General features: G+C 52.3%; 9 protein-coding genes across 9 annotated transcripts; 2 read left to right on the top strand and 7 right to left on the bottom strand.

Moving 5' to 3' along the window:
* Nucleotides 1–2425: 2425 nt before the first annotated feature.
* JN550_007325 (uncharacterized protein) lies at nt 2426–3303 on the bottom strand (the record flags this gene model as incomplete). The annotated part of the gene is made up of 2 exons (XM_049319163.1): nt 2426–2863; nt 2932–3303. 2 exons carry the CDS (start codon nt 3301–3303, stop codon nt 2426–2428), a joined length of 810 nt encoding a protein of 269 aa, XP_049170607.1.
* Nucleotides 3304–4859: 1556 nt separating this feature from the next.
* Nucleotides 4860–5918, top strand: JN550_007324 (uncharacterized protein; the record flags this gene model as incomplete). Its single annotated transcript, XM_049319162.1, has 1 exon — nt 4860–5918. The coding sequence occupies one exon, from the start codon at nt 4860–4862 to the stop codon at nt 5916–5918; it is 1059 nt and encodes a 352-aa protein (XP_049170606.1).
* Nucleotides 5919–7728: 1810 nt separating this feature from the next.
* On the bottom strand, nt 7729–9030 carry JN550_007323 (uncharacterized protein; the record flags this gene model as incomplete). The annotated part of the gene is made up of 1 exon (XM_049319161.1): nt 7729–9030. The coding sequence occupies one exon, from the start codon at nt 9028–9030 to the stop codon at nt 7729–7731; it is 1302 nt and encodes a 433-aa protein (XP_049170605.1).
* An 824-nt stretch (nt 9031–9854) lies between these two features.
* JN550_007322 (uncharacterized protein) lies at nt 9855–10728 on the bottom strand (the record flags this gene model as incomplete). The annotated part of the gene is made up of 2 exons (XM_049319160.1): nt 9855–10417; nt 10476–10728. The coding sequence occupies 2 exons, from the start codon at nt 10726–10728 to the stop codon at nt 9855–9857; spliced, it is 816 nt and encodes a 271-aa protein (XP_049170604.1).
* Nucleotides 10729–12257: 1529 nt separating this feature from the next.
* JN550_007321 (uncharacterized protein) lies at nt 12258–14418 on the bottom strand (the record flags this gene model as incomplete). The annotated part of the gene is made up of 3 exons (XM_049319158.1): nt 12258–12975; nt 13051–13902; nt 13970–14418. 3 exons carry the CDS (start codon nt 14416–14418, stop codon nt 12258–12260), a joined length of 2019 nt encoding a protein of 672 aa, XP_049170603.1.
* Nucleotides 14419–15620: 1202 nt separating this feature from the next.
* JN550_007320 (uncharacterized protein) lies at nt 15621–16131 on the bottom strand (the record flags this gene model as incomplete). The annotated part of the gene is made up of 3 exons (XM_049319157.1): nt 15621–15735; nt 15814–15892; nt 15969–16131. The coding sequence occupies 3 exons, from the start codon at nt 16129–16131 to the stop codon at nt 15621–15623; spliced, it is 357 nt and encodes a 118-aa protein (XP_049170602.1).
* A 1305-nt stretch (nt 16132–17436) lies between these two features.
* On the bottom strand, nt 17437–18276 carry JN550_007319 (uncharacterized protein; the record flags this gene model as incomplete). The annotated part of the gene is made up of 1 exon (XM_049319156.1): nt 17437–18276. One exon carries the CDS (start codon nt 18274–18276, stop codon nt 17437–17439), a length of 840 nt encoding a protein of 279 aa, XP_049170601.1.
* Nucleotides 18277–18922: 646 nt separating this feature from the next.
* JN550_007318 (uncharacterized protein) lies at nt 18923–20903 on the top strand (the record flags this gene model as incomplete). Its single annotated transcript, XM_049319155.1, has 3 exons — nt 18923–19278; nt 19341–19741; nt 19798–20903. 3 exons carry the CDS (start codon nt 18923–18925, stop codon nt 20901–20903), a joined length of 1863 nt encoding a protein of 620 aa, XP_049170600.1.
* Nucleotides 20904–21334: 431 nt separating this feature from the next.
* On the bottom strand, nt 21335–22576 carry JN550_007317 (uncharacterized protein; the record flags this gene model as incomplete). Its single annotated transcript, XM_049319154.1, has 1 exon — nt 21335–22576. The coding sequence occupies one exon, from the start codon at nt 22574–22576 to the stop codon at nt 21335–21337; it is 1242 nt and encodes a 413-aa protein (XP_049170599.1).
* Nucleotides 22577–22747: the final 171 nt, after the last annotated feature.

Below are 22747 nucleotides of genomic sequence, written 5' to 3'. Positions count from 1 at the left end.
AGATAATAAAACAAGAATCAGTTTTATCAACTGCAGAAGTATATTGCAAAAAGTATGTTGTGTTAAACGTAGTTGAAGTGTTCCAGTTGTGATGATAGTCGAGGACTGGCCGTGTTGTACACAGCAACGAGGGGCACTTATACACTCCCCCTGACCGACACCGGCTACTCCAGCGGTGCTTCCTTGGGCATCCATCTTGGGTAGGTGACTTGCATAGCGGGCGTCTTCACCGCCGCCAGTTGTCCTTTGTCGTGCATTCCCTCTGCTGCAGGTTGTGTCTCCACCGAGCCCGACCTGCCCTGTCATGGCCTGTCGCGAGACCAAGCATCCCCACACCGCATCCACTTCGGGTTGGCGGTGTCGTCCTTCTCGATCTCACATCCCGCAATCCCGCATTTAGGGAGATGGAAAGCCGGGTTTACATCGAAGCTATTGGCACCCGATTATGTCTGATAACGTTTTGAGTTATCACAAGGCGGACCGGGCTTTTGGCGGGGTCGTAGCCCAGAGTCCAGAATCCGAGGGGTGGCAAGGCGGGCAAGGGCGGCTAAACATCGACAACTCGGTAGACGAAACACGAAGCGCAAGAGACAGCCAGACGGCGCGCCAAGAGGTACCAGCAACACCGCGAAAAGTGGGCATCACCCCAACATGACCAGAGCACGCGACTACGGCCAGGTTAAAGGTGCAGTCGAGGGGTCGAGGCAAGTCATTAGTGGAACTTCTCCTAGAACGCCTAATTGCGGATAGACACATCAGCTGCGACCTACGTCTGGTCTAGCCCCAAACGCGAGAGTCGCTTATCTGGCAACTTGGTTGTTGCCAATGATCGATAGCACCGAGGCTAGAACGAGAGTGTTCGAAGTATACGAGAGCCACGCGCCGTTACCTGCGACCATTCCCGCATCAAGTCTTCGGCCCACGGCATGACGTGATGCATCAGTTAGGGGTCGTGTCATCCGTCCCTGATATGATTCCTGCAACTTACGTTACAGCCTAACGTGTACCCACAGCTAAGAACCTAGCTGGGATACTTGCAGGTTGCCTAGTGAGGTCGGAGTGCTAATTAAAGTCTTACTGGTAGCTTCCAGCCCAGTCTTGTTAATGAATCGTTGGCAGTAAGCATTGCAAGTGTTCTCGAGTCCAATCGGACTTCCATTTCAACGCGGATGGAGATCCCGGGTTGCCTGATGGGTCCCAACAGATGCCCTTGGCCTTGAGAATCGTGTAGCTTTGAGATTTGTCTTTTTTCAAGGAGGGTCAGCTTGTCTCCACCGTCCCTTGCCCAATTACGAGGTCCAGTATACTATGTTTAGGGTATAGAGGTTCATTACCCGGCGCTATTAGAGCGTTGTCTAGAGGCTCAATATGGTTAATTTACTATTTTCCCAGACGCGAGCAATACCATAGTTTTGTATTTTAGCACTCTTTTCCATCGCAGGCTTGAAATAACATGATTTTGTCGTTCCGACCTCGGATATAGGACATCTTGGCGTGGCATCTCCCTTGAATACCTGTCTTTAACTCATTGGTGAGCGATGTTGCTGCTGATTGATAAGACATACATTGGGTTTACTCTACCACGTTCTAGGTATTGTGGCGAACTGTGCCTTGAACTTCACTTCTAAATAATAATCATGCCACAAACAAGAAACTAAATACTAAGTAAGCCTAGTATCGCGTAACGTATAACTTCTTTTTGTCTGCGGCTAGCCTTGATGATACTGATAGGTCATGGCTGGAATTACCGTTCTATGGCTCAAAATCACCGGCAGTGAAGTGATATTGTGTTGCAGTATTGTTTACCTTTCGCTAGCATTATACAGGAGACAGTCCAATGTGAACATTTTATATCAGATTGGTCTGAGCCCTTTATCGATAGGCCAACGCATCACTGAAAAAACCCGCGTATCCATGATACATTGCTTGATAAATCAGTTCCGTCTCTGCTGTGCACAGACATCTCTGTCAAACGGCGAGCATGCAAACATGTTTCCTTTAGGTCGGTATAGTGTCACTTGTAAAAAGATAAAGCTGGGCCAGTCCCCTTGACGATCAGGTCTAACCCCTGATGGTGAGCTGCGACCATTTGGAACAAGATCTATCACACGGTTACATGCAGTCAATTTCTGCTGACGCGCATTGAGAAGCGCTTGCGAAGCATTCATGCTACAAGTCCGTTTGAGAACGTCACCGATGATTGATATTGGTCATTGTTAGTGCTACCGTCAGAATGAGGCTCTTAGGTGTAACAGAAGCGGGGAGCTACTGGTAGTGTAACTGGATGTCGGTGAAGTTCAGTGGGGAAGTACAGTAAACCCTTAAGCTTGGCGGTCGCTGTGCCGTGAATCTCCTGACCAACCCACTCCTCGCACATGGGATTCCCTATTTTCACGACCAACTCAACTCATCTGCAATTTGCAGATTAAACTTTCCATTTCTCGTAGTCTGGGAAGTACTTATCGTGTATTCTGTCGGCGTATGCCAGCACAGTGGGAAACCCCCTTACCACTTTCTGCGAATCTGGAGCCGCTCTGCAGAGCAATACTGATACGATGAAGCCGAACAACGTCGCGTCCGCTTCGGTTGGACTGTCACCTCCTAACACCCAAAATGGCTCATTCGGCTTGGCCCTCTCAGATTTCGACCGTGATGCGATGAGTAGGTCGTTGACAGCCACCCAGATCTCTTGCCGGAATGCCGTAATCTCTTCGGGTGTAAAGCGTCCGGTGCCCTGGCCATGTAGTGTCGCGACCGTGCTACGATACACCATCATGCCTACGAGGAGACGCACAGGGTAAGGTAGAGCGTGAAAGACATGATCGCGCATGGTATAGTAGTTTTGCGTCCACCTTTCCCAGGTCTGACAGGTCATATTAGTTCCCATTTCTACCTCTATGCGTCTCAACTGCACCTTATGCAACGACTCACATGATAGAAATAAAGCTTATCCTCGAGCAAGGCCTGCAGGGCCATATCTTGCGCCTTCACAGCCGGAGTGAGCTCTGCATTGAAGTCCGGTATCACATTCCAATCCGAAAGCTTTTTGATGATCATTGTTGAGTCGCTCAGCTGCGTCACGTCGCCTCTTGACGCAGTTGAGTGCTCACTGTACTCAATGTACGGAATTTTCCCCCTAGGGGCCGTCTTTGGAGAGCCTGCGTCCACCGTGTACTTGATGCCAGCAAATCGAAGACGGGCTTCCAATTTGACGACAAATGGAGACCAGACATGCTTGCCATAATCTTTCCAGCCACGGTAGATGGTTATACTCGGCGGGATGTTGCTTGCAGCTGTGGACATGGCTGCGTATGTGTTATCCGAGGTTGCTGGTCGCATGTGTAAAGTTAGAAGCTCATATAATTCCACAGCGCGGTTCGAATTATCCAACAACGGATCGCCTATGGTTCGCTTTTTCTCTTAACAGGATCATGTTGGCAAGAAGAAACACCTCAGGTTCCGTGTCTTCATAAAAGCTTGGATTGGGAAATCGAGCTCCTTCGCTTCGCGCTTTGTCGCACATTTCCAAAAGTGCGTGTGGCGTGGATCGGTCTTGAGCTGAACCGACCATTCATGCGGCACATGGCCTAGTAAGCAACTAAGCTGACCCTGGTTAAAACAGATAGAAACAAAGCTACCATTTGGCTGGATCTCGTTCTATTCAGAGTCACTTGTCGAAAAGAAGTAAACATAATGCTCCTCATATTGATCCCTATTGTTACTTGGTTGGACAAACTGCAGGTGGCAATTACGGGGTAAGCGGGGCGCACCATTCTCATCCATTTCATTGCAGCGGGGTGAGATAACAAACTTGGGTCCGACAGGCACCAAGACATCCGGACAGAGCAGAAACCTCGAATTTGAGCTTTGGTTTACACCTACAGGCTTTGGTTTCTACATTCTTCCTAGTGACATCATCTTCTCCCACTGTTCCTCCCCGTTGATGTAGGCTCTCTCGATCGATTACAAGCCAGCAAAACCAGCAGTGGGTGGGTGAGTTTCTTTGCCTGGCCCAGAGCTGTAAGCAGGCATCCAGTTCACCCCGCGAACCTCTTTCACCCATTGGCCCTTGCCCATACCCATTTAAATCATACGCACTACATTGAGATCTCGACTTGCGATTTACTGGCGGTTCGATGGCCATCTTCCGCGCCAAGCAATGTATTCAACGGATACCTCCGGTAGTTCACTGACTGGTCCTGGTAGTCTTTTTGTAGCGCCGAGATGAGTCGTTGCCGCCCCATCTATGTTCCACTGTCTCAATTGCCCATAAGCGGCCGACTTACAACAACGGGCATAGTGGCAGAGTGGTCTAATGCGTGAGACTAGAATTCCAAAGCTATCTCATCTCCTCGGAGGCACAGGTTCGAATCCTGTCTATGTCGCGCCCGTGCTCGGCTAGCTCAGTTGGTTAGAGCGTCGTACTAATATCTCCTGTAATGGAAATATCAAGTTTATGCGAAGGTCCTCAGTTCAATCCTGTGGCTGAGCAGTTCTTTTGCCATCCCTCTCTGGTTGAGAGGGGTATTCTTTTTGTTTTTATTTTTCCTACTCACAGGCAAAGCAAGCTTAGTTAGTCACTGCGTGTTGTCCCCAATCCATAACACAAACTTCATAAAGGATGAATGCTTAGCCTACACACTAAAGAAAATACAGTTCCGGGAATATGAAATGGCTATGCATTCGGGAAGACGCGGGGAAGTGGGGCGCGATTATAATAAATAACTCGCACGATTGGTATCGAATTCGGTATGTTTGTTTCTAAGATTGATCCTTCGAGACTTCTGTTCGACTTGCTCGCTAGCAACACGTTTGAGTGGTTGAGAGCAGGGTCGTTGTAGGCGAGAGGGCACATTGTCATGGCAAATGTCAAGATCGCTATCGTTGGTGCCGGCGTTATTGGGCCTCGGCATGCCGATGCTGTTGCCAATAGCCCAGAGGCTGAAGTGTTCGCTGTGGTTGACCCGACATCTGTTGGCAGCACATTGGCCTCTAAACTTGGGGTACCTCACTTCGGCTCAGTGACAGACTTGCTGGACTCAGAAACCAAGCCAGATGCCGCCATCATCTGCACGCCAAACCATACTCATGTCTCCTTAACCAAGCAACTCTCGGCTGCTGGCGTTCATGTCCTAATCGAAAAGCCGGTTAGCACTGACGTTGCTAGCGGCAAGGAACTGCTGGAACATATCAGAAAGACCAATGTTAAAGTCCTAGTAGGTCACCATCGAAGGTTCAATCCGTATATGGTCGCTGCGAAGAAAATCGTTGCTTCTGGTTCATTGGGACGGATCGTGGGCGTGAACGGACTCTGGGCGCTGTGCAAGGCGTCCGAATATTTTGACCCGCCTACGGAATGGAGAAGGAACCAGACGGGCGGCGTCATGCTCATCAATATGATCCATGAAATCGACCTCCTTCATTATCTTTTCGGTGCAATTGCTTCGGTCCACGCTGAGAAGACGATCTCCTACAGAGGCCACGAAGCCGAGGAGGGCGCAGCACTGACTCTGAGGTTCAAATCTGGGGCTGTCGGTAGCTTCTTCATCTGCGATAATGTCCCGTCGCCGTGGAACTTTGAATCTGGCACGGGCGAGAATCCTCTGATTCCCAAGACGGGGCAAGACTTTTATCGCATTTTCGGCACTGAGGCCTCTCTGAGTGTGCCAGATATGTCAATCTGGTCATACAAGGGTACACAGAAGTCGTGGCACTCGGAACTTAGGCAAAAGCGTGCCCCAGTCTCCGAGGGCGTGCCGTTTGAACTTCAGCTAAGCCACTTCTGCCGAGTCATCCGTGGAGATGACACACCTACCTGTACCGCTCAGACTGGTCTTGCAGCTCTTATCGTTTGTGAAGCCATCAAGAAAGCTTTGGAAGGCAATACTACAATGGAGATTGAAGAATACAGCTTGTGAGGGTGCGTGGTGTACATCAAGTTGAGCTTAGTGGATATAGCCACGGTAAAGCTAAATGCATAATTGAATTTCGCGATCATCAAAACTTTCAATTAACTTCTCATGTGATTATGCTAAGAGGTGGTGAGGATAACTGCAGATTATGACGTCGTGAATAGTCAAATAGAGGAGAAAAGGCGACTATCTAGAGCAATGCAGAGTTGGAACTTGGCTGAATTGTACGTATCGAGCTGGAGTTGGCGAAATGTTCACATTTGATTCGAATACGTAGACCTACTGGAGTGGAAACTTCCACAATGTTTCTTATTTCGTTAACGATTGAAAATGCCTGGCGTACAGCAATGGAAGTCCGATACGAGGATCTGTGGGTACTTTCCACCAAAGGCCAATGTTCTAGCCATACGAACCCAAAGGTTACGGGGCTGAGAGACCTGAAATAGGTCTCCAAGCCGTGGAGAACATCATGAAGAGTTGTCGCAGATTTGAATTCGATTCGATACATTCGCTGCTTTGTAGGGTGGACTCATCCGGCTACATCCACTCCGAGAGGTCGAGGTTACGTCGGCATACTGGTGTCACGCCATGACAGAAGGGCTTGGCCAGGTGCGGTGTGAAGAAGTACAAAGCCATTATGCAGGCCTTACTTGAGGGATACTTTCTGTAAGTAGGGAGGTGGTACAGCAAGTTTGTGCAACAAACCCTGTGCCATAACGCCTTTCTCAAAGAAAGAACCAACAGGTATATAGATTGGCCCCTTCGGCTTGGCTGCCGTAAAATTCTAGTGAACAGAGCCCAACTTTCACTAATAGGTTCCGAACCTGTCTGCTGTCTGGCTCACGAGCACGCCAGCCCATCGGCGGTCAGGTGCTGCACTCGCTTGCCACGCCTGCGTTTGAAACAGGGCCTTCACTTAGAACAGTGCTTGGAGGGTGATGCATGCTTCTGGGACAAAGGCCAGGGTTCGGAGGGGGAGCAATGATGATCTTCGGCTAAGAATCCATTCGGGGAGGCCTGGTTCTATACGTTCGAGTCATAGGCCATTATCCGGGGGGTTTTTTTTCTCCTTCCAGAAGCAAGCGCTCGACGACGCCGGCTCAGGACCCTCGGCGTTCGTATTCGGTAATATCAACCTAGTTACAATGCTGGACATACTTTAGGCTCACACCCAAATAAAATGTATTGGGGACAGCCAGTGGCAACGGCTATGGGCGAAGCTGCGGAATGGCGTGAAACAAGAAGCATATGGCCGAACAGTGTCTCGGCTATTTCGGATTCACTAGGTACATTGTCTTGGTATAACGCCTTCATGTCTGGGAGATTATCAAGCTTCGGCGCGTACTTGATTGAATTGGCTTGGTGCCTCCCTCCTTCCAATTGTACACCATGAGAATGAGTTTTGGTGAATGAGTTTTGGTGAGATGAGTAATCTATTAGGGCTGCGTCGGTATATTATGGCAGTGTTCTTTTCATTAATTGCATGATTGCCAACCCAATGTTCACTGCGCATATGGTTCAAAATTTTATAGCTTTTAAATCGAAGATGAGATAGAAGTAGTAATACTAATTATGATTATATAAACTGTTGTTCATATGCTACTGTGTGGCTGATGGGATCCGTGGCTCTACGTGGCCTTGCACTGGTTGCGCCCACGAATCCTCTCCTCTCTGCCCTACGGACGAGCAGAGAGATTGTACATCTCATTGTTTTACCATCCAATAATCTCAAGTTGTATCAGTCGTCATTGAGAAGGCAAAAATTAAGTTGCTGTGTAACAGTCCTGATTTGTGCATTTTACTATACAGCAAGGGTTTATGCTTCTCCTGGGCTAGTTCTAAGCTCCTCACCCAGCTCGGGAAACCGTTTGATGGCTTTATCCACCTGAGCTGTGTATTCTATATGCAATTTGTATAGCTCCAAACGGTCAAGGCTCCAATATGTCCGGCCGCCAATAATGATCTCTGGGTTATAATCTTCGCTGGCCCAAATGACAGCATCCAGCAAAACGCCGTCCTCCTCGGGAATTTGTAGGGCCATACGCAATACTCGTTTGAAGTCACCCATCTGTTCCCCGATAATACCAATCCGCAAATGCCTAAAAACGCGGCAAAATAATTGTCTAGTGGTGATCTCGTAATTGGCTGCCAGGGGTTCAAAGAAGCCACCTCTCGATGAGATAAGTCCCAGAAGCGCGTAGACTCTGTCTCTGGGATCAGAGCATTTGTTGCCGTGGAAGGAGCTGAGAAGGTGATATAGTGTGCTGGCTTCAAAGGCATCACCCCAAATTTTTCGCATGACTCTTCGTATCGATATATCCTGCACAAGTCTTAGACCCACAGTGTAGGGTTTCCCTGGAGGTAGAAAGACTTCGTCCAAATCGTCCCAGCAGAAGATTCGGTGACCACAAAGGACAAACAGACTGCGCGCAAGTATGAACTCTTGAACAATCCACATTCGCTCAAAGTAGGACCTCCTACAAAGAGTTAGAATAGATTGAAGAGCTTCGTCGCAAATGTTATCGCCGCGTCCTTCCGCTACATCGATTAGGGCTTCAATCGCGCGCTCTGATCCATGCTCTTCGAGACCAAGCCATGAAAGAACAAAATCTGCAGCCAGGAAAATGTCTCGCATCATGTCGACCTGATGGCCGCGTTCTAAAGGGTCTCTCTGATTGATGCAGATGGCATCGACCCACAGATATTCAACTTTACGTCCATTCTCATTTCGACCGCGCTGCCCATCGGCTTTCTTGGTTATCTCATCAATTGTCCACAATTTGTCCTGTTCCAGCGATATGGTCTTTTCACGGGACTTCGCAGTTGCCGGCCTTGAAATATGCTTATAGAGCTCTTGTAGGGCGACCCAGAGGTTGGAGCGGATAAGGAATGGTTGCTTATTGATAGAGATCTTGTGAGCAGGCTTATCCGTTCCCCAGACGTACGATAAAGCATAAAATGGAGGGCTGTCTGCGAGCTGGAAGGTTTGAAGGCTACAGTCAATTTCGCTCATATCGTTCGAGTCGATATCACCAGCTTGTAAGCGTAGCTGTAGCAACCTAATCTGGCGTGAGGACCAATCCAAGTCCGTATATTCGTATCCACTATCGGTGGCCATGGCTGAACGGGAATGGGTCTCTTGCGTGGAATTAGGTACCAAGATCTTGAGGTTACGCGGGAGCTGAAGAGCTGAAAGCGCGATTGATCTATTTCGGAAAATCTTCTGATTGGCCAAAATTAGTCAACAGACCAAGGTCCGACAGTGATTGAATATACATCAGCTCTCAGGAGATAGTGAAGGAAAGTGGCCACTCAAAGTTGGTGCTACTGTATTTTCATTTAGTTTGATTTAATCATACCATATTCTTAGACTATCGATCCGAGTCTACTAGTGTCTCAATTCCGCAAGCCCTGTCGAACAATCACCCTACCCTTAGCAGCTTAACTCCAGGCGGGCGAATGCTGCAAAGTTCGCCGGCTGACTGCTTGTTTTTCATGAATTATCAATGATTCAAGCCTTGTTTGGTATTAAAGGGTGTGGGGTCAGGCATGCAACTTTAGCTTGAAGGCGTTCAGAAGAGCCTCTACTTGAACGGCCGGAAAACCCTATGAAGATGGTGACAATCACAACTTGTACATACCCTCCTTCAGAATCTCTCGATGTAATGTCCACCCAAGTTGCGAGCGAGAAAATTATACTGTTTCATGTGGCTGGTTGGAAAACCGTAACTATAAATCAGAGCAGTGGCGAAAAAGGGTTGGCTATGTCTAAGAAAAGCTTCAATAGTCTTTGCGAGGATGTGTGATTATTTATATTTAACTAATAGACCATGATATCATTAAGTTCCGCTAAAGTTCAATGCAAAGGACTCCATAGTGTCCAAACGCCGGAACAGACAAGACGTTCCCAGACTATGCACCAAATTTGGTATGCGCGCTGATCTACAGGAAAGCACCAACGCCAACCATGAAGCCGGCCAGGAGGCCACCAACCACGGGAGTTGCGGCAGCTACTCCGTTGCCACTTGATGATGGTGCAGCGCTACCAGCTGCATCCGTAGCACTAGAGACTACTCCGCTCACGCCAGTGGAGAGGGTGGATGCCACACCACCGGCGCCGGAAGTGATAGTCGACAGGAACGCGCTGCCACCGGAGCTGATGGTGGAGACGACACCACCAGCGCCAGAGGTGATCGTCGTCAAGATCTCGCTACCGTCAGAGGTAAGAGTAGATACCACTCCTCCGGCCCCAGAAGTAATGGTGGACAGTATCTCGCTGCCATCGGATGTGATGGTGGAGACTACTCCCCCGGCACCGGATGTGATGGTGGACGCTGCTCCACCTGCACCCGAGGTGATGGTCGATACGATTTCGCTGCCGCCAGACTTGATGGTCGTGACAACACCACCAATGGCCGAGGTAGCATCACTCGCTGCGGATGATGCGCCGCTCTGTGCCGCATCGGCGTAGTTCCAGCCGCATGAGGTGAGGATCTCTGCGAGGTCTATTATGCGTTTGGGTTAGTGCAATTCCCTAAACTGTAGTAATAACGGTGTACCTACTGCTGTCGGGATCATTCTTCCCGTTGGAAATGGAACAGGCAGCGCAGTACATCAGCTCGTTTCTGGCACCGGCACCACATATGCACTGCCGCTCCTCCGCGTCATTGCTGGTTTCTGATGCGCATTTGCTCGACAGGCCAACAGCATCGTTGCACTGTGCTTCACAAGCTCCGGGGAAGTCGGCAGCGTGGAGGGTCTGGCTAGCGCCAAGGGTGGCCAGAGTAAGGAGCCCGATGAAGGAGTTGGAGTGCATGTTGGCGGAGTTGAGGGAGTATTAGAGTAATGGGTGTGGTGTATTGATTGAGTAGTTTGGGCTGAGATGAACGGAAACGACAATGGTCTCGTGGCGGGAATTCATGGTGACCGGCTCTTATATACAAGAAATACTCTGCTTTTCATCGTCGTCATAGCAATTTAACTACTAGGTAACTGTGCTGCACTTCCTTGCAACGATAGGTTCCTTGCTTTATTGCAACGCTTCCAAAAGCACTGTCGCCAAGGCTCGTCAGCCAAGCCTTACGAAACAAGCTTGTATGGGTCCTGCAGGTCACTTCCCGGATTGTGACCCCTGCAAGTCTGCCAAGTAGCCAGGGGCAGCCCTGCAAAACGGCTCCAGGTCCGAGTTCACCCAATATTGTTTCTGCTTTCATAGTCGATTAGTCCACGGATCTCTTCTTGAGCAAAGCTTGAAACAACAGTAGAAACATTATTAACTGCGAGCAGAGCTTGAAACAATAAAGAAATCTTGGTAGTCGCGCGATTCAGCTATTCCGCACAAATAAACCATGACTGGCGAAAGTCAATTCAGCCTCGGTTGCACCAATGACCTGGCTGCACATTGGCGCTCACTACCATAACCTTAACTCGCGGCAATTTTAACCGAGATTGATTGCCGGTAGAGGACAGTAATCTTACTATACAAGAGAACCACACCGCAGTCGACTACGCCCAAGTAGATATGAGTCTTCTCGCTCAAGCATGCTGCTACGAATCATTAATGATATATTGTAGTGGCAACGTTCCATTCTGGGCATGAGCACTCATGGAGCTGAGTTCTTGGTTGAGGTGACAGTATACTTGGACGGCTTGGGTAATATATTAACTAAAACGATTTCACTGGCGGCGCAGCGGTCCACAACACCATCGAGTTGCTGTAAATTGTTCCAGAAGTGGAATTTGGCTCAGATACATGATGGCTATCTCCAGTCTTGATGCTTTAGGATTCTTGGGGTCTTGCAGAAGGGAGGACGCTAGGCGATTGTTTGCTCAATCCTGTTACCCCCGAGGGATCATTGACGAAGAGCAAGGGACTGGATTAATCTAGAGTAATGCCGCAATTCAAAAGTGCTTTCCCTTTATCGCATCATCTACGGATATGTGTGTATTAAGGTTTTAGTAGCGCAAAGGCACCTAGGTAGTTGATTGGTTTAGAGTATAGACCTCTATATTCTAAACACGGAGCTACTATCATGGCCACGCAAGATGACAACTTGAGATTTGCACCAGGCGGAAAAGACTTACAACTTTCAACATAGTTTCAGATATTATAAATGTGGCACTCCACAACGAGCAGGCTTGTTGTAGTGGTATAGTAAGTCCAAGTTTGGTTGTGAACTTTAATGGCGGAAGGAGTGGCAAAGTTCACTCTTTCGGTATGATACGGGCCCTGCACATGAACTGAGTATGTTTGACTCTTTGACTTATTGATTTATGTTGAACCCAAGCGCTTGCAAATAGCAGCCTACCCTTCGCCCTCTATAGAGACGCGTTATTACTGGACCATCACGCAACCACTGACCTTTCCCGTACTAAGACATGATTCGCAAGGAGGAGGTACTCGCTCGATTCTCTGATAGCTCGGAATTTCGCTACGGCCCGATTGGGATGTTGATGCTCGAGCTCGTCATCCCACTTCCAGGAGCCGCCTGAAGGTCCGACCATGCTCATTAGCAGGCAATAATGGTAGAGCGTATGTCGTTCACCAGAAGAGTTCGGATTCCAGTTCTCGGCGATCACATGAATGATCGTCGTTACAATGTGGGCAGTTACTAGCTTGTCCGACAGTGCAAAGCCGGAAACCTGACTTCGCGAAATTCTGTCTGAATACAAGAATTCCTTGACGGTGTAGTGTGCAAGCGATACCTGGCGAGAATCTTCGTCTCCCGAAAAGGATATGAGGCAGCCGCATCTGTCCCGCAGAACATCGTTGTTATAGACGACATCATACTCCTCTCCATCAGGTTTCAAACTAGGGGTGAGCCGAAAAGCCAGACCATGCAGTAAGACAGTGGCTGAAATGGGCACTGGACGGGAATTGTTGTTGGCACAGATGAAGATGAGCGCATAGCGCACAAACCCCGAATCTTCTTCCGGCAGCAGATGAAATATTCTTTCGTAAGTTTCATCCAGTGACTTTGGGAGGTCGGATACAGCCTTGTAGATTTCCTCCCGGCTACGTAGTCTCTGGATCACGTCGATCTGGCATACAGCCCATCGAAACCTGTAGCCTTCTTAAGTATGTACGTCTTTATAGCGTTACAGAAGCTTTGTATTCAAACGGCAATAAGTTACTCACATTCCTTTGGCACCCTTCGTGAGAGCTCTTTCGACCTGATGAGTTAGGCTTGCAGGCCAACTTCTGAATCTTTTGTTGCCGAGCAGGGCAGAGTGCACGAAACGCCCGATATCTGTCTCGACCACTGGATTGTTCATGGAAATCGCCGTCGAAATCCCTTCAAAGCAAGTTTCAATGTCGTAATACTCACGGCTGGTCGCGAGAAGGCGGATAGTGTCAAACCTGTGGTCTGTGACCAGATCCCTTAGAATCTTCAAAAGATTGTGTCGCTGGCTGCTCTCGTCCACGGCGTCTACCAATACAAAGACCGTTTCGAAGTACCGCAGTGACACACTTACAGCCTCTAGAAGCACAGATAAGCTTGGCACTTGTGCCGTCTCATACAGAGCCACGATTTCGGTCGGGATCAGATTTGAATGTCGGCATAGCTGGCCTAACAACCATCGAAGGAATGGCGCCGCCTCATCGTGGTTGCGGGCGAAATAGCAGTAGTAATAGACTGAAACTGTTGGCTTTGTTGTAGACAGGTCGATAGAAACGGTTTGTTTTCGCCTAGCAGAGTTGCGGCAGTATGATCTCGCCTCCTCGACCAGGTATGACGCCAAGACCGTTTTCCCTGCGCCTGGTATCCCATGGATCCACAAAAACTTCTCTTTCCCGGCTAACCATTTCGCCCATTCTTCCGAGTCTGTCATCCATAGACCCGTGAAGTCCTCGCGAAGCTCCCAGGCGCTATTATGGCTACTTGAGGGGTTCGTGCTCTCAAGCCAATGACAGATTTTGTTCCTCTGATCAGCGGTCAACGTCTCTTTGACGTACCTCATATCACGCCGGATATCTTTGATGTCTTGACTATATTTACCATGAGCAGATATTCAAAATACTCTCGTGCGTTAAAGACTTGGTTATGTCAACATACGTGGCATCGTACGTCAGCGCGAAAGATATCGACGCTCTATACCGCGAAATTGTCTCCAGCAACTTCTTGGCAGATGATTCTCGTAAAGGCCAGGCCAAGTGCGTCGCTGCGGAACGAATCTTTTGTCGCTTTCCTTGGACCGCGTGGAAGTCGGCAGGCAGCAGCTTCTCTAGTGCAGCTAGAGCTTTACGACACATCTCTACTGGGCCATGTTCGCCGGCGAGGTTTCCCAGGAAGCTCGGCCCGCCGCCGTCTTTCTCCCGTGACTCTAGGATGAAGCTCAAAGACTGCAGCACGGCTTTCAGCAAGGATACCTCGACTAGGATTGCTCTAATGTCAGCCGGGCAGTCCTTGATTGCCTCGATGTAATATTTCGCAATGTCAACCACGCGGTCCGTCAGCTGCAGGAAGGCGACCACACTTGCGCCAAATGCTACTGCCTCGGCCATACTCAGTGTAGGGGGCGATGCGGTGGATTATGTGCCTAGATAGATGGGAGCATCCAGGTGTCAGGTTTTGGAAGTGGAAGGCTGAGCAGTCCACTCAAAGCTCTCAGCTTTGAGAGCCAGACGATAGGATGAGTAACGCAGCCTTCGCACAAGTTAATTTCGGTAGTATTGCAAGAGAGCATTGGGAAACAAACCTTGTTCGGAGTACATGCCTAGAAAACAGCCGCGAACGATTTCCCAAGCATGGAGGAGAGGAGACCGGCATGATAGGAAGGCATGATCAGGCTGGAAAGCTGAAGTCGAGCTGGAAGCTAGTCTGTATTCACCATCCAATAGGACATAGCGTACATCCGCCCAATCGTTGCCCCGCATTTTGATGTTGTGGTTCTTGAAGTCCTTGGAATAGGTTGGGGTACATAAATATACATTGGGACTCTCTTTTGTGGTTTGAGAAGATACATTTTTATAGTGCGGCATCCCAGTATAAGCTAGCCAGTGGCTCAACTCATACAATTGCTGCCAATGTAAGTCCGAATGGAGAATAGCACATTCAAGTTTTGTGTATAGTTTGAACACTGGGTTCTTACATCTCGTCCTTCCACACATCACAGAGCTAGTATCGACCATCCTTCACACAGTGCTTACGACGGTCTTCATCCACGAGGATTGGTCAGGTGTTCGAAATGAAACCTGGAGAATATATACGCTATGGCAGGTGACGGCACAAGCTTCAGATCCGGGAACATGAAGTATTTCCTGCAGCACGGTGGACGACGCCCTAACATCTCGACACGAAGAGAATTCTAGACATGTCGCGGTTGCCGCAAGTTCTTGACTACAAGGTAATACATGTAAACCAGCACTTCAGCGACGACGAAGTGGGCGAGAAATCGAAGATGTAGATGGAGATGAGGCTAAGATTGGAAGCTCGTCGGTAGGGCTTCCAAAAAGGAAATGGGCCCTAAGGGCGATGCGAGCATAGCTGAGAATCCAGGCAGAACACTTGTGATTTTATTTTTAAGACCGCCAGTAGTGATTCCAAAAATCTGTTAGAGGTGACTTGGATTTGCCCCAAACTTCATATTCTCCAAGAGCCGAGCGGTTCATCATTTGACTCAATGTTGCCTCCGACTTCCTTGACCAACGCCTCTGTGCAACCACCCAAAGCAAAATAACGCCAGAACCACAGGTGAGAGCAGCATTCATTTGTTGCGCAGACACTTTACAGAGCTGAAATTGTCATCAAACTCAGCCGACAGTGTGTTCTGCACGCCACCCAGCGTGATAGAGCCGGCATCCTCGTTGCAGTCCGGGTTGCTACAAGACGATGGGGACACACGTCAGATCCCGATCCTCCTATTAAGTGAACGGGGCTTTCTATTGAGGAATACTTACTTGTAAAAGTTGCAGAGTTTGAAGTCCGAGAAGGTGTTGACCGAGCTTACGGAGTTGTCGAACCCATCGGGAATGTTCTCTGTGGTGGGGGCAGGAGGGGTCAGCAACGACTTGTCCAGCGCGTCAACGTTGATAATCTTGTGGTTGCTACTCACTGCAGAGATCGATCTCGGTCTGGAAATCCAAGCAGTCGCCCAGGTTTGCGTCGTTGCAGAGCAGCAGCAGCGTGATGTCGCGGGGCACGGCGGCACTGGACGGTGCGGCCTGGGCTAGGCCCAAGACCACGGCGACGGCCGCGAATGACTTGAGAGTAAACATGTTGACTGCTTGTATCTAGAGGAGGTCGAAATAGAAGATAGATTCTTGATTTATCCTGCGATGATCGGGCGTGAGTTTCTCAAACCTATGGAGATTGATAATGGCTGGGACTTTTATAGTTGGCAATTGTAACACTGCGCGGGTTCAGGAAGGAGATGTAGGATGATGGATGCAAAATGACTAAAAGATGACACTGAATCGTACGTGAAGGCCGCAACATGGCTGGCGGAGTGTATAAAAGAGAGCAGATCACCGAGCGCCAAGCCCATCGCCTGTCACCGGTCAAGGCATGCAATGCGAATGGAGGGCCGTGAATCTCTGTCCACAACGGCCGCCGGGTCTGCTTCCGTTGCACGAGGTTGAGTAGCTGAGCTGCTTGGCAAGCCTCAAATCAGCCCTATGACCAAGTTTCCGCGCTCGTTGCTGTATCTGACATCAGAAAGGTCTACTTTGGCGACCCGAAAGCGAAACCTAGGCTGGGCTTCCCCAGGGATTAGCTTCCTTTCGTCGGACGTTGGGGCCACTATACGGCGTTCGGAGATTATGATGAGTTGTCTTGGCGTTTAGGAACGAGCAATTTGTGAGCTGCTTGCCCTTTTAACCAGTGCTGTGAAACATAGTTCCAAGTTGGTGTAAGTGCACGCATAAGAGACTACGGTGTGACTAATGACTAGTGATGGCGTCGCGGCATCATGTCTGGGCTAGCAGTGCATACACTCAATTAGGGAACAGACTAGGGGGCACGTTGTTCTTAACTTTGGGAGCTGACTGAGAGACTCCGGCTTGGATGTCTGACAAGGTTAGTGATGTCGAGAAGGAGTGCATGAAAATTTTGAAGTTGAGATTTCTTGATTGGAACGGGTATCTGGAATAGTCTATAGAAAAATCAAGTATCAACTACAGAATGCGAGTATGCCTTGGAAAGAACCGTCAAGAACGTACCCGTCAGAGCTCAACACTTAGGTACTCACCGAGACAGAAGTCTCTGATGAATGCTGAGTAAGTCGACTGTCTCTAATCGGGCCGTGCTGACGATGCTGCTCAGCTTTGCCGTCGCGGCGCTGACTGTCGTCAGTAAAGCGAGCATCTCCTGGCATTTGAGAACTTACGGCCATCGAGTGGCATTCCATGCCACCTCAGCCGATAATGCAATCCGGACGGCGTTCCGGATTTATCTTGGCTTGGCCGTATGGGTCGTATGATCCTTCACGACCAGTGGCCATTTAATGTGACCGTAGACGTAGTACCGGTCACTTCATAATGCCGAATGGCCTCCGTGCCTGTCGAAAGCACAGCAATGCGAGTCTACCACCCGCCTCTGAAACCCCTGCCTCCCCTTCCGCCGCCGCCTCCGCCGCCGCCGCCACCACCACCATATCCACCTCTCCTCGGCCCTCTCGGGCCCTTCCAATCCCCAGACCCCATGCTATCATCGCCCCGGGGCCCCTCATCCATGCTAGGGCCCCTCGGTGGCCCTCTGCCGCCGCCTCTCATCTCCTTGGGAAAGGCTTCATAGGTGCGGCGCATCTGCGCGTAGCCCAGATGCATCTTGCCGTAGAAATGATCGGCTAAACGGCGGTCGTTATCGAGGCGACTCAGGTAGGCGCCACAGACATCGCACACCTGCAGCTTCTGGTGGCCGCTGGGGCCCGAGGTGTCGCTGAGGGCCTTGAGCTCGCGCTCGCGCTCGGCCCTCTGGGCGGCGGCCAGGCGCACCTTGTAGAACTCGTCGTAGGCGCGGCTGACGTCGCCGAGGGAGCCGAGGACCTCGATCTCGGCCAGGCCGGCGGAGATGGTGGCGGCCAGGTCGGCGATGGACTTGAGGAGGACGTTGGTCTGGCGGATCTCGTCGGGGGTCTTCTCGAGGCGGCGCTGGGCCGAGTCGATGCGGCGGTTGCAGTCGTCGATGTACTTGTGCAGGTCGCGCATGTAGTCGTACTCGAAGCCGTGGCGCTTCTTCTGGGCGTCGGGCAGGCCGTCCCACTCGGCCTTGAGCGACTCGGAGTGGACCTTGGGACACGGGCCCAGGTCCTGCTTGGTGTTGGTGAAGAGGTCGTGGGGGCAGGTGCCGACCAGGTAGGAGCGGCAGACCTTGGGGTCGGTCAGGGACAGCTGGCTGGAGCGCGACGAGATGGGGTTGCCCATCAGCTGCTCGAGCAGCTTGCGCTGTTCAGCCGCCATGATGATGGTGGTGGTGGTGGTTGTGCTTGCTCTCGTAACAGTCCCTCTCCGTCGTTTTGGTGTGTAGTGCAGGTGTGGGCTGGGTCTCGAAGGGGGGTGGTGGTGCTGACAGCCACTGTCAACCAGTGTCGGCTCGGCGTATCGGCACGATGAGCTTCCCAGGGTGGCGGCTTGAGGGACGGTTTGATGCAAGCGATGGAAAGTGTCGTCGTTGTCGTGAAGCTGCGAGGCGGCAGGCAATTCAAAGTGTTCGGCCGGGCGGGCGCAAGGCTGCGCCCACAGCCCGGGCCCGCCGTTGTCCTCTGGACTGGCCACTGGGGCTAGCCAACAAGCTTCTTTTGCGGGGAAGCCAATTAGCGGGCTCCGTCACGGACAGGGGGCTGCTGCAGGGTGCTTTAGGGCGGTTCCCTCCAGCTGACGGGCTGGCTGCTCCGTCCAATTTCAGGGCGTGCGCTGGGTTAAGGCTGTACTGTAGTACTGTAGGTATTAGCCCTGCTGATCTGGCAGCTTCAACATCTGGAGCCAGACCACACCGAATACTATCACAACTACAACTCCACGTCCAAGTCCCGGTCCCGGTCCCAATGGGCCTCCGACGACGACGTTCACGATGCGACTCTTCACCTCTGTTCTGACCCCTCTGTTCTGCCTCGTAGCGTCAGCTGCTGCCGCCTCCGACTACCATGAGCAGCTGGTTCTGAAGCCCCTGCCCCAGAACTCGGTCCTGGCCAGCTTCGACTTCAAGTCCAACACGAGCGTCGCCCAGTTCGAGGCGCACAACTTCCGCTACTTCCCGCGGTCGCTCGCGCAGATTCTACAGCACGCCGGCACGAGAGAGCTTCATCTGCGATTCAGCCTGGGCCGATGGGACGCCGAGACGTGGGGTGCGAGGCCGTGGCATGGCACCAAGGAGGGCAGCACCGGCGTTGAGCTGTGGGCTTGGTTGGAGGCCGGAAGCGATGAAGAGTAGGTTGTGGTCTATGGGCCCGGAAGTCGGACGTATCATGCTGAGCTGACACCGCTTACAGAGCCGATCAGAAGTGGCTGACGCTCACGAATGCCCTCTCTGGTCTCTTTTGCGCCTCGCTCAACTTCATCGACTCGACCCGAACCATCCGGCCCGTCATGTCCTTCCGGCCCGAGGGTGACCACCCAAATACAACCATGACAAACATGCACTTGCTGCATGGTGTCCTGCCTCGCGAGGTTGTCTGCACGGAGAACTTGACTCCCTTCCTGAAGCTGCTGCCCTGCAAAGGCAAGGCTGGCATCTCGAGTCTGCTGGATGGCCACAAGCTGTTTGATGCTTCCTGGCAGAGCATGGCCATTGACGTCCGTCCCGTCTGTCCTGCTGGCGGAGAATGCGTACTAGAGATCGAGCAGACTATAGACATGGTGCTAGACATTGAGAGATCGAAGCGACCTAGGGGTAATGCTTCTGCCCACACCCGCCCCTCTTCTCGTCCCTATTCTAACGCAGCCCAGACAATCCCATCCCGCGCCCGCCACCGGGCCACGAGCTGAAATGTAATACCTCCAAACCATACAACAGCCACGACACGTGTTTCCCTACCGACTCGCTCTCGGCTCAAGAGTGGACTATCTCTCAGGTGTTTGGCAAGTCCATGAAGGGGACCTGCCCCCTTACTGATCCTGCTGTACCTCCCGTGTGCATCCAAGCACCACATAGCAGGGATGTCTTCACATCAGCTGGCGTCACGGAGCTCAAGGTCAAGGAGAACGAACGCTGCTATCTGGCTCCGGCCGAGGACGACTTTGAGCTTGTGCTGCCGCACATGCCTCATGAGGGCGAGAATGCGAAATCCGATGCCGACGAATATGTAAAACCCGAGACCCCCCTCCTATATGCCGAGAGGAGTTTCACTGGCCATGGTCAGCAGCGGGGTGGTGTCCAGACCATCTTTACCAACCCGAGTCCCGACACCGAGGTTGAGTTCGTCTACCTGGAGAGCCTACCATGGTTCATGCGCATCTACCTACACACGCTCCAAGCCCGCATCTCCCATCGCACCGGATCGGATAAGGGGGAGACGTTGGCGCCAGAGGGCGACGTCATCCAGGAGATCTACTATCGGCCCTTCCTGGACCGCGAACGGGGCACGCAGCTGGAAGTCCGCATGCGCATCCCGCCCGCCAGCACCGTCTTCATGACCTATGATTTCGAGAAGAGTATTCTTCGCTACACCGAGTACCCACCCGATGCCAACCGAGGCTTCGACGTGGCCGGTGCCGTCATCACCATCACACCATTGACGCCAAACGGAAAGACCAGCAGCCTGAGGACCACGGGCCTGCTGCTGGACTTGCCCACCCCTGATTTCTCCATGCCCTATAATGTCATCATCTTCACAAGCACAGCCATTGCTTTGGCTTTTGGTGGGCTGTACAACATCCTGGTCAGGAGATTCGTGGGGCAGGACGAAGGTCCCGAAGTCAGCCTGGTCAGACTCAAGGGAAAAATTCGGGCCGCCGTCTCCAGACTGCAGAGCAAGACGAAGAAGCCCGGCACTCCAGGGATGGCTGCGGAGGTTGCTGGGGGAAAAGAAAAGGAAGCTGCGAAGATAGAATAAGCATTGTGCATTTGTAGACACTGGACGGAATATGAGAATATTATCAAACAACACGGTACCTGCGCCGGCTGACTGGGATGGCTATACAAAGTAGTTTCACCAGCAAGCAAAACTGTATTACGTTGCCAGCACTCCAATATCCATGATGGCGGCCATACCGGAGGCTCTGCGACTATGTAAGTCAAGCGTTGGACGTAATTCAAGCATTGAACAGGACGTAAGTAATTTGTCCACCTATCATCTTGAGCTGTAAGCAGCCGCGTGAACAGTGAGATGGCTTTGCAATAAATGGTAACCCCTTTTCATGGTATTTTCGTGGTATCGAATGCTATAAAATCGCTGTCCCCATGTCCTTGCACCAAGGCCGTCGAGGTTCTTTACGAGAACAAAACAAAGAAGAACTGCGCCGTGTGATCTCCAGCCAGAGGATGCTAGGACTGCTGGGCGGCAGCTGCGTCCAGAGACTCCATCTCCTCGTCCCACTTGCCCCTCGGCGACAGCGTCGGCAGCTCGAGCTTCGCGGGCGGCGCGGCGCTGGTGTCGAGCTTCTGCGGCTGGGGAGGCAGGGCCGGGAACTCGTCCGGGTTCGGCGGCGCCGCGTCTGCTTTGCCGTGGTGCCCGTTGCGCTCGTTGCCGTTGTCGCCGAAGCCGCCTCGGCCGCCGCCCCGTCCTCCACCACCTCGCGTGCTGCCGCCTCGTCCGCGCCCGCGCCCCCGGCCCCGGAACTCGCCCGCGTCGAACTGCCGGGCGCCGCCCTCCGGCGCGTCCTCCTGGCTGCTGCCCTCCCGCTCCGCAAACCGACTGCCACCCAGCCCGCCGCCGCGGCGCTCGCCCCGGACGCCGCCGTTGGCGCCGCGGAAGGGGCGGCGCTCGGGCTCGTCCTGCAGGCCGCTGCCGCTCTTCTCCTGGTCCCAGGAGCCGAGGGCCTTGAGCTTGCGCTCGCGGTTGCGCTCGCGCTCCTCCTCGAGCTTGCGGCGGTCCTCCTCGCCGCGGCGGCGGCGCTCGGCCTCCTCGGCACGGCGCTTGCGGGCCTCGGCCTGGCTCTTCTGCAGCGCCAGGTCGTGCGACCGCTCGTCCAGCGCCGCCTGCTCGAACTTGCGCGTCCGCTCCGCGTTGGCCAGCTTCATGGCCGCCATCTTCTGCTCCAGCTCCGCGTCCGTCAGCTTGGTCCGCGGGTTCTGCCCGCTCAGGTGCCGGTTGGGCCCCGCCGTGTTGGAGCCCGGCGCCGTCGTACCCGCTGCGGCGGTCGCGGCGGCCGCGGCGGCAGGGCCCTTGGGCGCGGTCGGGGGCGCGCCAGACTCGACAGGCGCCGGCGGGACGTCGGGAGTCTCAGTAGTCGTGGGATCAGACGTAGGGGTTTCTGAGGCCGGCGCTGTTGGCGCCGCGACGGCGGCCTTGGGCTTCGGGGAATGTTTGCGCTGCTGGCGGGGCTTCTGCTGGGTGTTGTGTCGTGATTGCGACAGGGCGCTTGGCTTTTTGGTTGGTTTCGGCGTGGGCTCTGTCGACTGTTGCGTCTCTATTGTAGACGGCGGTTGCTCTACCACGGCGGCTGCCTCTGTCCGTGGCTCCTGGACGGGCACGGGTGGTGTTGGCTCGACGTACGTCTGCTCGACGGGCTCGAAGTCGTCGGCGAACAGATCGTCGTCTGTGCGACTTTGGAACTGGTCGTCCATTGCACTGGAGGGTACCCGAATTGATGCTGGGATAGGAGTACTTTGTCGCCCGGGCAAAAGCAAATGCGGTATGCGAAGGAGTGTTAGCTGGTACGAGCTATCGATGAGGCGCCTGGCGGAATGCTCATGCTCATGCTCATTATGAACAAGTGAGGTTTTGGAGCAGGCCCC

The sequence above is a fragment of the Neoarthrinium moseri genome (assembly GCF_022829205.1).
Source record: "Neoarthrinium moseri strain CBS 164.80 chromosome Unknown scaffold28_Wmoseri_CBS_16480, whole genome shotgun sequence".
Classification (NCBI taxonomy): Eukaryota; Fungi; Ascomycota; class Sordariomycetes; order Amphisphaeriales; family Apiosporaceae; genus Neoarthrinium; species Neoarthrinium moseri.
This window is presented reverse-complemented; position numbering and strand designations above follow the sequence as displayed.